The sequence below is a fragment of the Rhinoderma darwinii genome, chromosome 1 (assembly GCF_050947455.1).
Source record: "Rhinoderma darwinii isolate aRhiDar2 chromosome 1, aRhiDar2.hap1, whole genome shotgun sequence".
Classification (NCBI taxonomy): domain Eukaryota; kingdom Metazoa; phylum Chordata; class Amphibia; order Anura; family Rhinodermatidae; genus Rhinoderma; species Rhinoderma darwinii.
The window spans coordinates 402,248,762-402,263,687 of NC_134687.1; the positions used below are offsets into that span (position 1 = coordinate 402,248,762).

The 14,926-nt window shown below is 44.4% G+C and overlaps 1 protein-coding gene across 1 annotated transcript in view; it reads right to left on the reverse strand.

Annotated features, from left to right (window-relative positions):
• The window catches only part of AUH (AU RNA binding methylglutaconyl-CoA hydratase), a 232,352-nt gene that overhangs the window by 111,632 nt on the left and 105,794 nt on the right, over window positions 1–14,926 (reverse strand). The window contains exon 5 of the mRNA XM_075852664.1: window positions 10,710–10,802. Within this exon, the coding sequence (XP_075708779.1) occupies window positions 10,710–10,802 (93 nt within the window). The remainder of the gene's footprint in view (window positions 1–10,709; window positions 10,803–14,926) is intronic.

The window sequence follows — 14,926 nt, forward strand, 5'->3', positions numbered from 1 at the left end:
TCTAGCTTTTAATTTGCTGAGGTAATCGGGAGAAATTTCACCCCATGCTTCCAGAAGGCCCTCCCACAAGTTGGATTGGCTTGATGGGCACTTCTTGCGTACCATACGGTCAAGCTGCTCCCACAACAGCTCTATGGGGTTGAGATCTGGTGACTGCGCTGGTCACTCCATTACAGATAGACTACCAGCTGCCTGCTTCTTCCCTAAATAGTTCTTGCATAATTTGGAGGTGTGCTTTGGGTCATTGTCCTGTTGTAGGATGAAATTGGCTCCAATCAAGCGCTGTCCACAGGGTATGGCATGGCGTTGCAAAATCCCTTTTACCTTATACAAATCTCCTACTTTACCAGCACCAAAGCAACCCCAGACCATCACATTACCGCCACCATGCTTGACAGATGGCGTCAGGCACTCTTCCAGCATCTTTTCAGTTGTTCTGCGTTTCACAAATGTTCTTCTGTGTGATCCAAACAACTCAAACTTCGATTCGTCTGTCCATAACACTTTTTTCCAATCTTCCAATGTCTGCGTGCTTTTGCCCATATTAATCTTTTCCTTTTATTAGCCAGCCTCAGATATGGCTTTTGCTTTGCCACTCTGCCCTAAAGGCCAGCATCCCGGAGTCACCTCTTCACTGTAGACGTTGACACTGGCGTTTTGCGGTTACTATTTAATGAAGCTGCCAGTTGAGGACCTGTGAGGCGTCTATTTCTCAAACTAGAGACTCTAATGTACTTGTCTTGTTGCTCAGTTGTGCAGCGGGGCCTCCCACTTCTCTTTCTACTCTGGTTAGAGCCTGTGTGTGCTGTCCTCTGAAGGGAGTAGGAAATCTTCAGTTTCTTGGCAATTTCTCACATGGAATAGCCTTTATTTTTAAGAACAAGAATAGACTGTCGAGTTTCACATGAAAGCTCTCTTTTTCTAGCCATTTTGAGAGTTTAATCGAACCCACAAATGTAATGCTCCAGATTCTCAACTAGCTCAAAGGAAGGTCAGTTTTATAGCTCCTCTAAACAGCAAAACTGTTTACAGCAATGCTAACATAATTGCACAAGGGTTTTCAAGTGTTTTCTAATCAACCATTAGTGTAATGGCAGGAAGGAGGTGAAGGGAAAGTGAGCCCTAATCTACCCACGGCCCTGTCCCTGCCTACTTGCAACGACCCGCCCTAGGCGACGGGGTACAACTGGGCGGCGGTCCCTACGCTGTCTAAGTGCACGGGAAAACAAACAGGGAACACGCAAGGGAAGGGGCAGGAGCCTACGGAACGCCGCGAGGGAACTGAGCGGTGAATGAGTAGTCGGACCGGGATAAGGTGGAGTATACCCAAGTGAGCACGGAGGAGGAAGCAAGCCGGAGGCAAAGCAAAGAAGGTTAAGAAGAACAGCAGCAAGGCAGAAGCACGGCAGAAGCAGGCTGGAGCAAGCAGCAGTGGGGCCAGGAATCCAAAAGAATTACAAGCACTGAGGAGGAGAACACGGCAGGTAATAAAGGACAGGGGGCGGAGCTAACTCCGACTGACCAGGCCGCGATAGGCTCTCCCACTCCTGAGCCTGCCACCCTGGTTGGTGGGAGATGGTGTCAGTCGAACAGGTCTGGCCTCAGGTGTGGATTGATTAATCCCAGGAGTATACCTAGACGTAGTACCTGGCAGATCCCTAACAGTACTCCCCCTTTTATGAGGGGCCACCGGACCCTTACTAAGAGGACCCGGTTTAGTAGGGAAGAGAAGGTGGAACCTCCTGATCAATACCCCAGCGTGAACATCACGGGCAGGTACCCAAGTCCTCTCCTCCGGCCCGTATCCTCTCCAATGGACCAGGTACTGAAGGGAGCCCTGGACCATCCTACTGTCCATAATCTTGGCCACCTCGAATTCCACCCCCTCAGGGGTGAGAACGGGAACAGGAGGTTTCCTCGAGGGGGACCAGGACGGGGAGCAGCGTTTAAGGAGGGAGGCATGGAAGACGTCGTGTATGCGAAAGGATGGGGGCAGCTCCAGACGGAAGGATACAGGGTTGAGGACTTCAATGATCTTATAAGGTCCAATAAATCGGGGAGCAAACTTCCTGGACGGCACCTTAAGGCGCAAGTTCCTGGACGACAACCAGACCAAATCCCCGACGACAAACCGGGGGTTAGCAGAACGTCTACTATCCGCCTGAATCTTTTGTGCGCTCTGGGACGCCTCTAGGTTCTTCTGAACCTGGGCCCAGACAGTGCACAGTTCCCGATGAACATCCTCTACCTCAGGATTATTGGAACAACGAGGGGAAGCGGAGGAGAACCTTGGGTTAAACCCGAAATTACAGAAAAACGGGGAGACCCCTGACGAGTTACTGACCCGGTTATTCAGGGAAAATTCAGCAAGGGGAAGGACCCAATCGAAATGACAGTCAGAGATGAAACACCTTAAATATTGTTCCAGGGATTGGTTAGTCCTTTCCGTTTGGCCATTAGTTTCGGGATGGAAGGCGGAGGAGAAGGACAGATCAATCTCCAACTTTTTACAAAAGGCTCTCCAAAATAAGGAAACAAATTGTACCCCTCTGTCAGAAACGATATTGACTGGGGCCCCATGGAGACGCAGGATGTGTTTCACAAACAAAGAAGCTAACGTCTTGGCGTTAGGTAGCTTCTTAAGGGGCACAAAGTGGCACATCTTGCTGAAGCGGTCTACTACCACCCACACCACCGACTTGCCCTGAGATGGAGGCAAAATCGGTGATAAAATCCATGGAGATATTGGTCCAAGGTCTCTGGGGAATGGGCAAGGAACGTAGTAGGCCCGCAGGTCGGGACCTAGGGGTTTTGGACCTAGCGCAAACCTCACAAGCGGCGACGTAAGCTCTAACGTCTTTAGGCAACCCAGGCCACCAATAGTTTCTGGTAATGAGGTGTTTGGTGCCCAAGATGCCAGGATGACCAGATAGAGCGGAGTCATGGTTTTCCCTGAGTACCCTTAGCCGGTATTGCAGGGGAACAAACAGTTTGTCCCCAGGGACGTTCCCGGGAGCTGCACCCTGATCAGCCGCGATATCAGAAGCTAAATCAGAATCCGTGGCAGAAACATTTATACCAGGGGGTAAAATACCAGCAGGATCCTTCTCGGAAGGAGGATTGGCCATGAAACTACGTGACAGGGCATCAGCCTTAATATTCTTGGACCCAGCCCTATAGGTAACCAAGAAATTAAATCTGATAAAGAATAGTGCCCACCGAGCTTGTCTAGGATTAAGCCTCCGGGCCGATTCTAGGAAAACCAGATTCTTGTGATCCGTAAGGACCGTTACCTGGTGTCTGGCCCCCTCCAGGAAGTGCCGCCACTCTTCAAAAGCCCATTTAATGGCTAGAAGTTCGCGGTTGCCAATATCATTGTTACTCTCCGTGGGCGAAAACTTCCTAGAGAAGTAAGCACAGGGGCGGAGATGGGTGAGGAAGCTGGTACCCTGGGACAAGACGGCCCCCACTCCCACCTCGGATGCGTCAACCTCCACAATAAATGGCTCCTCTTGGTTGGGCTGAATCAGCACGGGGGCCGAGATAAAGCACTTCTTGAGGGTCTCAAAGGCCTGGACGGCCTCAGGGGGCCAATGGAGGACATCAGCACCCTTGCGAGTAAGGTCCGTAAGAGGCTTAGCGACGACCGAGAAGTTGGCAATAAACCTCCTGTAATAGTTGGCGAACCCTAAAAAACACTGTAACGCCTTAAGGGAGGCAGGTTGGACCCATTCCGCCACAGCCTGAACCTTGGCAGGGTCCATGCGGAATTCATGAGGAGTGAGGATTTGCCCTAAAAATGGTATCTCCTGTACCCCAAAGACACATTTTTCCGTCTTAGCAAACAGATTATTCTCCCGAAGGACCTGGAGCACCTTCCTGACATGCTCCACGTGGGAGGAACAGTCCTTGGAAAACACCAGTATGTCATCAAGGTACACAACAAGAAAATTACCCAGGTAATTTCTCAGGATTTCATTAATAAAATTCTGGAAGACAGCAGGGGCATTACATAACCCAAAGGGCATGACCAGGTATTCGAAATGACCCTCTGGTGTGTTGAACGCAGTTTTCCACTCATCCCCCTCTTTGATGCGGATAAGGTTATATGCCCCCCGTAGATCGAACTTAGAAAACCATTGGGCCCCCTGAACCTGATTAAAAAGATCCGGAATCAAAGGAAGTGGGTACTGGTTCCTTACGGTGACCTTATTCAGGTTACGATAATCAATGCACAGCCGAAGACCACCATCCTTCTTCCCCACGAAGAAGAAGCCAGCACCTACAGGAGAAGTCGAGGGGCGAATGAAACCCTTGGCCAGGCATTCTTGGATATACACCCTCATAGCTTCACGTTCAGGACATGAAAGATTAAATATCCTACCCTTAGGAAGCTTGGCACCAGGCACCAAATCGATGGCGCAATCGTAATCTCTATGGGGGGCAACACCTCGGAGGCCTCCTTAGAAAACACATCGGCGAAGTCCTGAACAAACTCAGGAAGCGTGTTTACCTCCTCCCGGGGAGAAATAGAGTTAACAGAAAGACATGACATAAGACATTCACTACCCCATTTGGTGAGATCCCCAGTATTCCAATCAAACGTGGGATTATGCAACTGCAACCAGGGAAGACCTAATACCAGATCAGACGATAATCCCTGCATCACCAGTACAGAGCACTGCTCCAAATGCATGGAGCCAACCAGGAGTTCAAAAACAGGAGTATGCTGAGTAAAATAACCATTAGCAAGGGGAGTTGAGTCGATACCTACTACAGGGATAGGATAAGGTAAATCAATAAATGGCATCTTTAGAGACATAGCAAATTCCACAGACATGATATTAGCAGATGAGCCAGAATCCACGAAAGCACTGCCCGTGGCAGACCGGCCAGCAAACGAGACCTGAAAGGGAAGCAAAATTTTATTGCGTTTCACATTAGCGGGAAATACCTGTGCGCCCAAGTGACCTCCCCGATGATCACTTAGGCGCGGAAGTTTTCCGGCTTTTAATTCTTGCGCCTGGGACAGGTGTTCAGAAGATGCTTGTCGTCCCCACAGTAGAAGCAGAGACCATTCATTCTGTGAACCTCCCTACGTTGTCGAGGGGACATGGAGGCCCCGAGTTGCATAGGTACCTCCGAGTCCTCCGTGGAGGGGCGAGGAGACGGGACCTCGGGGGGGATCGCAGAAAAGTCAGAGGGGAGCACATGGAAGCGTTCAAGCTGACGTTCCCTGAGACGTCGGTCAAGTCGTACTGCTAGGGCCATAACCTGGTCAAGGGGGTCAGAAGAGGGGTAGCTAACCAGCAGATCCTTCAGGGCGTCAGATAATCCTAACCTAAACTGGCACCTTAGGGCCGGATCGTTCCACCGAGAAGCTACGCACCACTTTCTAAAATCAGAGCAGTATTCCTCAACCGGTCTCCTACCCTGACGTAAGGTCACCAGCTAACTCTCGGCTAAAGCAGTCCTGTCAGTCTCGTCGTAAATGAGTCCGAGGGCAGAGAAAAAACGATCAACAGAGGAAAGTTCAGGGGCGTCAGGAGCCAAGGAGAAGGCCCACTCTTGGGGCCCTTCCTGGAGTCGGGATATGATGATACCCACCCGCTGGTTCTCGGAACCTGAGGAGTGGGGTTTTAGGCGGAAATACAGTCTGCAACTCTCCCGGAAGGAGAGAAACGTCTTACGGTCCCCTGAGAACCGGTCAGGTAACTTGAGGTCGGGTTCTAGAGGTGAGGTGAGGGGAACTACTAAGGCAGCGTCACCCTGGTTGACCCTCTGGGCCAGGGCCTGGACCTGTAGGGAGAGGCCCTGCATCTGCTGGGTCAGGGTCTCAAGGGGGTCCATGATAGCGTCAGCGTAGGAGAAGTGGTAGACTAGGTATGGGCTTGTAATTATGTAGTGGCAGGAAGGAGGTGAAGGGAAAGTGAGCCCTAATCTACCCACCGCCCTGTCCCTGCCTACTTGCAACGACCCGCCCTAGGCGACGGGGTACAACTGGGCGGCGGTCCCTACGCTGTCTAAGTGCACGGGAAAACAAACAGGGAACACGCAAGGGAAGGGGCAGGAGCCTACGGAACGCCGCGAGGGAACGGAGCGGTGAATGAGTAGTCGGACCGGGATAAGGTGGAGTATACCCAAGTGAGCACGGAGGAGGAAGCAAGCCGGAGGCAAAGCAAAGCAGGTTAAGCAGAACAGCAGCAAGGCAGAAGCAGGCTGGAGCAAGCAGCAGTGGGGCCAGGAATCCAAAAGAATTACAAGCACTGATGAGGAGAACACGGCAGGTAATAAAGGACAGGGGGCGGAGCTAACTCCGACTGACCAGGCCGTGATAGGCTCTCCCACTCCTGAGCCTGCCACCCTGGTTGGTGGGAGATGGTGTCAGTCGAACAGGTCTGGCCTCAGGTGTGGATTGATTAATCCCAGGAGTATACCTAGACGTAGTACCTGGCAGATCCCTAACAATTAGCCTTCTAACACAGTTAGCAAACACAATGTACTATTAAAACACTGGAGTGATGGTTGCTGGAAATGGGCCTCTATACACCTATGTAGATATTGCATTAAAAACCAGACGTTTGCAGCTAGAATAGTCATTTAGCACATTAACAATGTATAGAGTGTATTTCTGATTAATTTAATGTTATCTTCATTGAAAAAAACTTTTGAACGGTAGTGTGTGTGTATATATATATATATATATATATATATATATATATATATATATATATATGAACAAAAGAAATCCCACAGCACTCCGATGGTTCCAAAAAGTGTGTGATTTATTCAGTCAACAGCTGCAACGTTTCCGTCCTGCTATAGGACCTTTTTCAATACACGCCCAGTTGGTAAAAACACAATACACGCCCAGTTGGTAAAACGAGAAAACACGCCCAGTTGTCCATTGAAAAGCTCATTTGCATAAATAAAAAATTGCTCATAACTTGGGCAAAAATGATCGTTTTTCAAAAAAAACAAAAAAAACTTTGCTGTTATCTACATTGCAGCGCCCATCACATTCAATAGGAGATAGGGATTTGATAATCTGGTGACAGAGCCTCTTTAAGCAGACTCCTTATGCAAACAAAATGGACTCTGTAAAAAACTGCACAATGTGAGGAGCTTATACATACCACACATGTCTATGTTCACTTTTGCGTGCCTTAAAAAAAAATGTTAAATCGCAGGAATGCTCCAACCTAACTTTGCATGTAAATTAATTTGTGTTTTATATATGCATGTATTTTTCCATCTCCTATATGAACTCTAACCCTAATCAATTATCGAAAATACCTCAACCTAATCTTATGCGTTAACTAATACCAAATTATTATTTTTTTAAACAGTCGCTTAAGACAGTCAGTGGATAAAAATGTAATTTCTGACCGAAAGAAATTTATTAGACATTCTTCACTAGTGCTAATAGTTATCGCTATTTAGTGTATAACGGGTATCGCTACAAAAAAGGATTTCACGCTAAAGATTGGGTATGAACACAATAGGGAGAGTGTAAAATATATAAACTTTATTGTTTGTTTGCGGTTGTGGTGCAAGTGCTTGGTGCAACTTCACGCTGATAAACTGTTATGGAATCACCAGTTGAGCAATTCCGAGGGTGGAAGTGAATGGGATTGCTGGGTGAGCGATTCCCCAAAGGCTGCTAGAGACTGTCAGGAATGAGCGTGCAAATAAATCAGCAACCCTAAACTCGTCACAACTCTGATAAACAGAATCTAAGGCTAGTCTATGGTTTTCACCAGAGCCCACCGCAAGACAGGTTGGACTTTGCAGCATGGAACCCAGGTTGTTTTAACAGAGTTCAGTGTTGGATAGGAGGTGCAATGCAGGCAATACCAGAGCAGATAACATGACAGCCCGAGGGTAAACAGAAATTTCAAATTACAAAACTAGTGGATATCAGGGATTGCAGAGGTCAAAACAGCCAAGAGCAGAAAGTCCAAATCAGTAAGCATAGGGAAATCCAGAGACAAGTCTAGATCCAGTTCCAAAAAGTGCAAATAGTCATAAGTTACAGGGTATAGTCAGTAGCTTGATCAAACACATGGAGACAAGGAAAATCACAAGCAAAGAAAACAGAACCAACCCAGATTTAAATACTCCACTCTTCAATCTGATAGGAAGAAAGAGAGAAGAGGAACAACTAAAACCAGAACCGCTCAGAAGCTAGACTAGTAGTCATGGTAATCAGGGATGGACATTTCCTAACAAACATCCGGGTTGTGGAGTCAATAATCTGCCTAATTAGGCACAAAGGAGTGATTGGATGAGCAACTGGCATTCTTCTCACTCCTTTTCTAGAAAAGTCCCCCAATTTGTAAAATATCCTCTCTGATTAATAAGGGGGGTGATAACATGAACTTAAAGAGGCTCTGTCACCACATTATAAGTGGCCTATCTTGTATATAATGTGATCGGCGCTGTAATGTAGATTACAGCAGTGTTTTTTATTTAGAAAAACAATCAGTTATGACCTATATTAACTTTATGCTAATGACTTTCTCAATCGACAACTGGGCGTGTTTTACTATATGACCAAGTGGAGAGAAGTGTATGACGCTGACCAATCAGTGACCAATCAGCGTCATACACTTCTCTCCATTCATTTACTCTTCAGATAGCGATATAGCTATATCGTTATGTGCAGCCTCACACACACACACACACACACTAACATTACTGCAGTGTCCTGATAATGAATATACATTACCTCCTGCCAGGACATAATGTGTATTCAGAATCCTGACCACTTCTCTGCACATCTCTGTGAGACTACAGCACAGCACAATGAGATCTCGCTGTGAATGACAGCTTACAGCGTAATCTCGCGAGACTATGCCTGCTATGCTGTAAATCACAGAGACACTACAGAAGTGGTCAGGATTCTGAATACACATACCGTCCTGGCTGGAGATAATGTATATTCATTGTCAGGACACTGCAGTAATGTTAGTGTGTGTTTATGTGGCTGCACATAGCGATATAGCTATATCGCTATCTGCAGTGTAAATGAATGGAGAGAAGTGTATGACGCTGATTGGTCACCGATTGGTTAGTGTCATACACTTCTCTGTACAACGCCCGTTTGGTCATATAGTAAAACACACCCAGTTGTCCATTGAGAAACTCATTAGCATAAAGCTAATATAGGTCATGACTTAGTCAAAAATGATCATTTTTCTAAATAAAAAACACTGCTGTAATCTACATTACAGCGCCGATCACATCATGTACAATATAGGGCACTTATAATGTGGCGACAGAGCCTCTTTAAGCTAATGTTATCCCAGCCCAAGGGGTCATCAAAAGCCACATAGGAGGAGGATTATATATCCTCTTCCTCTCCCGACACACTGTCAGCTCGTCTCTTGCTGCGCTCCCCTCTTCTCCTTTACGCGGCTTAATTGGGAGTTGCAAATCTATGCAGCGCCCACTACAGCCTGCTCTAGCTTGGCTAGAGCCGCAATGTTGTTCTAGTTTAAAAGCCAAGATTCAGGAGCCACATGCTAGAGCCACTTGCAGAAAGGACGTATTAGATACGTCCTTGGCTATTGGAGTTCTTCCCTGACAGGATGTATCATATACGTCCTTAGCAGAGAAAGGGTTAAAGGGAACGGGAACGTTCATGCTGCCCTAACCACGGGCAGCATAAAATAGTGACAGGTGTCTTGATTACAGTGAATTCTGTCCTCATCTGAAGCATGCAGCATTACAGAAAAAACATCGTTTTAATAAGTGTCGGGCTCAGGGAGAAGTGTTTGATAGGCGGCTTCTCCCTGCCCAGCTCAGCTTGATTGACAGGTTTATCCCTCTTTGTGTAAAACGTAGTGCACTGTAATCAGGGTACATGTTGCTATTCCATGCTGCATGTGGCTAGGGCAGTCCTCAAGACAAATGCCACCATGACCACAGTAATGATATTCAACTTTCATACCTGACTTATTAGGAGGGGCAGATTTACTAGATTAGTGGCGTTTCATACAACAGTCTTGGTTATCTACCTAGCTGGAGTAAGATACAACAGATTTATTAGGAGGAGCACACCATCCACCCCCATCAGAGATCAAAAAAAAAAAAAAATGGATGTTCATCTAACCGCTTTGCTTATCCCCTTCAGGAACCCCCAGCATACTGCAGGCTCATACAAAGTCCTGATGCCGAGCAGCGTCAGGGCCTTATATGCGACGCAGCACTCAACGTTATCAGTGCTGCGTCATATACAACTTTCTGCCGCTGTCCGGCGTCAGTAAGTTGTATCAGCCAATGCAAATTGAGACTTTTCGGCCTTTCAGCGACTTTTCTACGCCGGAAAACTGGCATAGAAATGTTGATAAATTCCCCCAGAGTTCTAGATTTACCTCCTCTCTGTGTAATTCTGTCTTATCATCATCTTATTATTATTGTTGTTTAATGCATTAATTACATTCTCCTTGCCATTAAAATATGAACCCTAATCAGGGAAATTAGATGGTCTCTTGAATTCGACCAATTGGAATGCATTCATACTAGTACTGTTAATTAATCCTTCCGTATCACTGCATCCCACTGGAGTGGTGCATTATTTTTTTTTCTGTGTACTTGACAAGCTGTGTTGCATCACATAGATGAGCTTTAACGTCTCCATTGTATATGTCTAAACGCCAGGAAAGACCATTCATTACATAACAGAATTTGTACCTTAACCTTACCTGCCACCATGATGTCACTTGCTAATGCCATCTCAAGCCCTCCTCCTAAGGCTGCTCCATCCAAGGCAGCAATGGTTGGCATTGGTAAATTTGCTGAAGAGATAAAATAGAAGAGTATAAATGTATGAAAACCAAAGTTATCTTTCATATCATATTAGAAGTGTACAGGACCTTACTATTCCTTCATATGCCGTATTACAGAGCAATTACCGCTGAAAAATATCTCCAAAATACGCCACCACGTGGAGTACCATACAACAGCACATCGAGTGCCTACTACTTCATAGTATGGAGCCACAGGGACTTTGTGCCACCGTACCCAGCTCTGCCATGTGTACGAGGACATTACGCTTTACTGATTTACAGATTTTTAGCTTTGATTCACTAAGGTACAGTTGTAAGAAGTGACTTCAATTGCACTGTCTATTGGAGTCTGGAGTGATCGGAAACTTCTGTTTTCCTTCAGACATACAAATACGCTGTGATGCCACAATATGTTGTGCAAAATCACAAAATCAAAGACGTAAGCTACAAAACATATCCACTCCCAACTAGGGTATATGTACTGATCCCATACTATATATCCTGAAGTAAAAGAGCAGCACGATGTTCCCTTGTAGCACCCGAGTCCTGGGTTTACGCCTTAAGAACCAGCCTTCAGGACCAAGGCTTTTTTGTGTTTTCTTGATTCACAACGCCGTATTCCAAGAGCTTTAACTTATTTTTTTCCATCGATGTAGCTGTAAAGATGGTTTATTTTTTTTGTGGGACAGGTTCAAGTTTTTATTACAATATTTTAGGGTGCATTGTTTTCTACAACTTTTTTACGTTGTTTACCATGTGGTATAAATAACATGTTAACTTTATTCTACAGGTCGCTATGAATATGGTATATACGTTTTTGGGTTGTTGTTTTGTTTTTTTAGCACAATTGAGACACGTTTTATAGGGGGGAAAAAACATTTGTGTGTCACTGCATTCTGACAAAACTTTATCAAACTTAATTTTACATTTTCATTTTTTGTCTCACTAGAGAACTTAAAGCTGTGATCACTTGATTTCGTGTATTAGGGGTGCACAACCTGGGATCCGTGTTCCATTCTGTGTGGCCGCCAACCATGCTCTCTATGTTCTGATTGTTCATAAAGACCCAGCAGTAAAATGCAGAGAAAGTGCCATTAGCAGATTTGTTCTTTCTTCACTGCATTGATCATAGGAACCCATAGGTTACATATAAGCACCCTCTATGGGAGTTATGAAATATTTAACGGTTTCTATAACCCCCCATAAATTATAGTATATGCAGCCACCTCATCTCCTCTTCGCTGGAGTGCCAAAGAGTGCAGCAGTAGACCCCTATTCTCCTGACAGGTGGGCGTTCCAAAACTACAACCACCACAATCTGTTGATATGCCATAAATGTTTTAGATGGGAATACCCCTTTAAATTTTATTGCGGCCCTTGGGAGTAGTACAATCTGACAATGTGTCCCTTGGACGAGTATAAAATGAAGTATTCCAAAACATTATTGCCTATCAGTGTTACTCCTCCCTCTGTCAAGCTCTTTAGTTGCCATGGTCAATATTGACCGCAGAATCTAAGGGGTTACACACTATATGTGTCTGAGATAGGGAACTAAGATTGTGAGACCCATTGGCGACAGGGGCTGATGTGAAAACTATGTCCAGCACTGCAGAATATGTTAGCGCTATGTAATAAATGTGAACTCAGGCCTTCCTTACTGTAATGGTTTTGGTCCCAGACAAGAACAGTGTTGTTAACTCTTATGGAATGGTTACGGCCAAAGAAAAAGTTCTATAAAATGAATACTTTACATTTAAAGTTTGAGACTTATAAATCAAGTTCTACTTTTAGGTTTCTAATAAACAATATACAGTATATTTTTCTACTTAAAAATCATTGTTATGGAGCTAAAATAAAACAGCCCATCTGCCAGTGCATGCCCATTATATAGACAGATTGCATTCCATCCTTTGTCAACATCCACCCCCAGCAAGCAGATGAACTTGAGGGAAAGATGTTGATAACCGTCATTGTAACAAACTCCACCAGTTCATAAAGTACAACCAGTTTGATCAGCTGTAAAAAACAAAAAAAACAAATAGATCTTTAGTGTGAAGGGGGCAGGTGACACAATAGATGTGTCACAGACCACAAAGTAGAAGTTTATTAGCAAAAAAAAAAAGTTTACAGGCAATTCTCCGAACAACTACACCTACTAGAAATCTAGGTTTAGAAATGATCAATATTAACCAAGACTTGGTCACATAATAAGAGGTGTAACTTTAGGGTCATGTTAATAATAAAAGACATAATAGGTTGAAATTTAAACACAAATACTTGTCTATTACTATACTTCTACGTAGTTTCCCAGTACAGTAACGCAAGCACAGTAAAACCACTGCAGACTATTCCCATCACGGACATCACTGTAGGAGGTAACACATATACCACCCATTTCATCTGCACCAGGAACTTACGTAAGACGGTTTATTCATTATTAGGTTTTCTTTCTGAACATAAACATAAAAGACAATGTAACAAAGCTTCTAGGTGACTTCTTTCTACAAGTGCCGCTTATATAGAAAAGTAGTGATTTCTACAAGTTACATGCTTCTAAAGCTGCACATAGACATGATTATTATAAACAGCCAGGTCTTTTTGTACTATCATTAACCCCTTCCCAACATCCGCTGTATATTTAGGTCGGAAGCAGGGCTGGAAAGAATGGAGCGGGCTCACGGCGGGCGGGGTTGCAATGATTGTGATGGCAGCCTGAGGGCCCCCAGGTCTGCCATCTTTGTGCTCCTATTAAGCCCTGCCATGGGAGTCTGTAAAAATCACGATATACCGCAATACATTAGTATTGCAGTATATCGTGCAAGCGCTCCAACGATTTCTGATTTAAGTCCACTAGGGGGAATAACATATTAACAGAACTCGTATTGCCGTGACCGTAAAAGTCCGAAGTCAAAAAGCCTCATGTACCTCAAAATGGTATGAAAAAAAAACTACAGCTTGCCCTGAAAAAAACAAGCCCTCACACCACTCAATGAAATATAAAACTTATGGGTCTCAGAATATGGTGAAACAAAACAAATTTCATTTTTAACAATTCGTTTTTTCCTTATAAAAGTAGTAAAACATAAAAAAATATATTTAATTTGGTATCATCGTAAACATATTGACCCGCAGAATAAAGTTGCCATATAGTTTTTACAGCACAATTATTATTTTTTTACAGTTTCCCGGTATGTTATATGGTACAGTAAATGGTGCCATGAAAAACTACAACTCATTCCTAAAAAAATAAAAAAACAAGCCCTGATACGGCTATAAATAACAAGTTATGGCTTTTGGTAGGTGGAGAGGAAAAGTGAAAATGAAAACATAAAAAATGGCTGCAAAGTGAAGAGGTTAATAATAATTGTTACATCAATGGCAGTAAAATCAAATGGTTTCCCACTGACGGAAATCTGCTCCAACTTATTGTTCCTGTATCAAAATTTTCCTCGATCGTTCAAGGTAAACACTAAAATTTTTGAATTTAGGCTACGTTGACATTCGCATCAGAAGCTTCATCGCAAAAGCGACAGACACTATGATGGAACCCCAAGAAACCCAATGGATCCGGAACAGCATCGTGGCTTTCATGAACTAAGCCATAGTTTACTACAGTCCGAGAAAAACTGAGGTGGGGCAAAGCAAATGCCCAACATTTCCCATAATACGAACAGTTTTCCAGGAAGAAATTTTGGTATTGTGGGAAATGTCTTTTCATGTATGCCTTGTTCCCGACAAGTATTCCGATTTGCAAAAAACATCAGTGAAAGTAAAAGCTAGGAACAGCTAGACTCCCCACTACATTTCTTATCATTACATAAAATTAAAAAACCAAAGAAAAATAATTCACCCTGTATAAATGCATGGGAAAACAGTACTGTGGGGTCAATAGAAAACCCCCGAGTATTACAAAGATCCAGACCGGAACTTCAATGTGTCCAGGAAATGTTGACTTTCAGGCCTGGTATAGTAAGGAGCATAGAAGTTGCATTTGTTTAAGTTTTCTTACAAATCGTACTCCAATCGAAGTGAATGAAGACTAAGGCACTTGCATGATAGACAACTTTTTCCATTCTCTTCACTTCTACTGGAGTGTGAATCAAGAAATGTTATTGGTGTAATAAATAATCCAG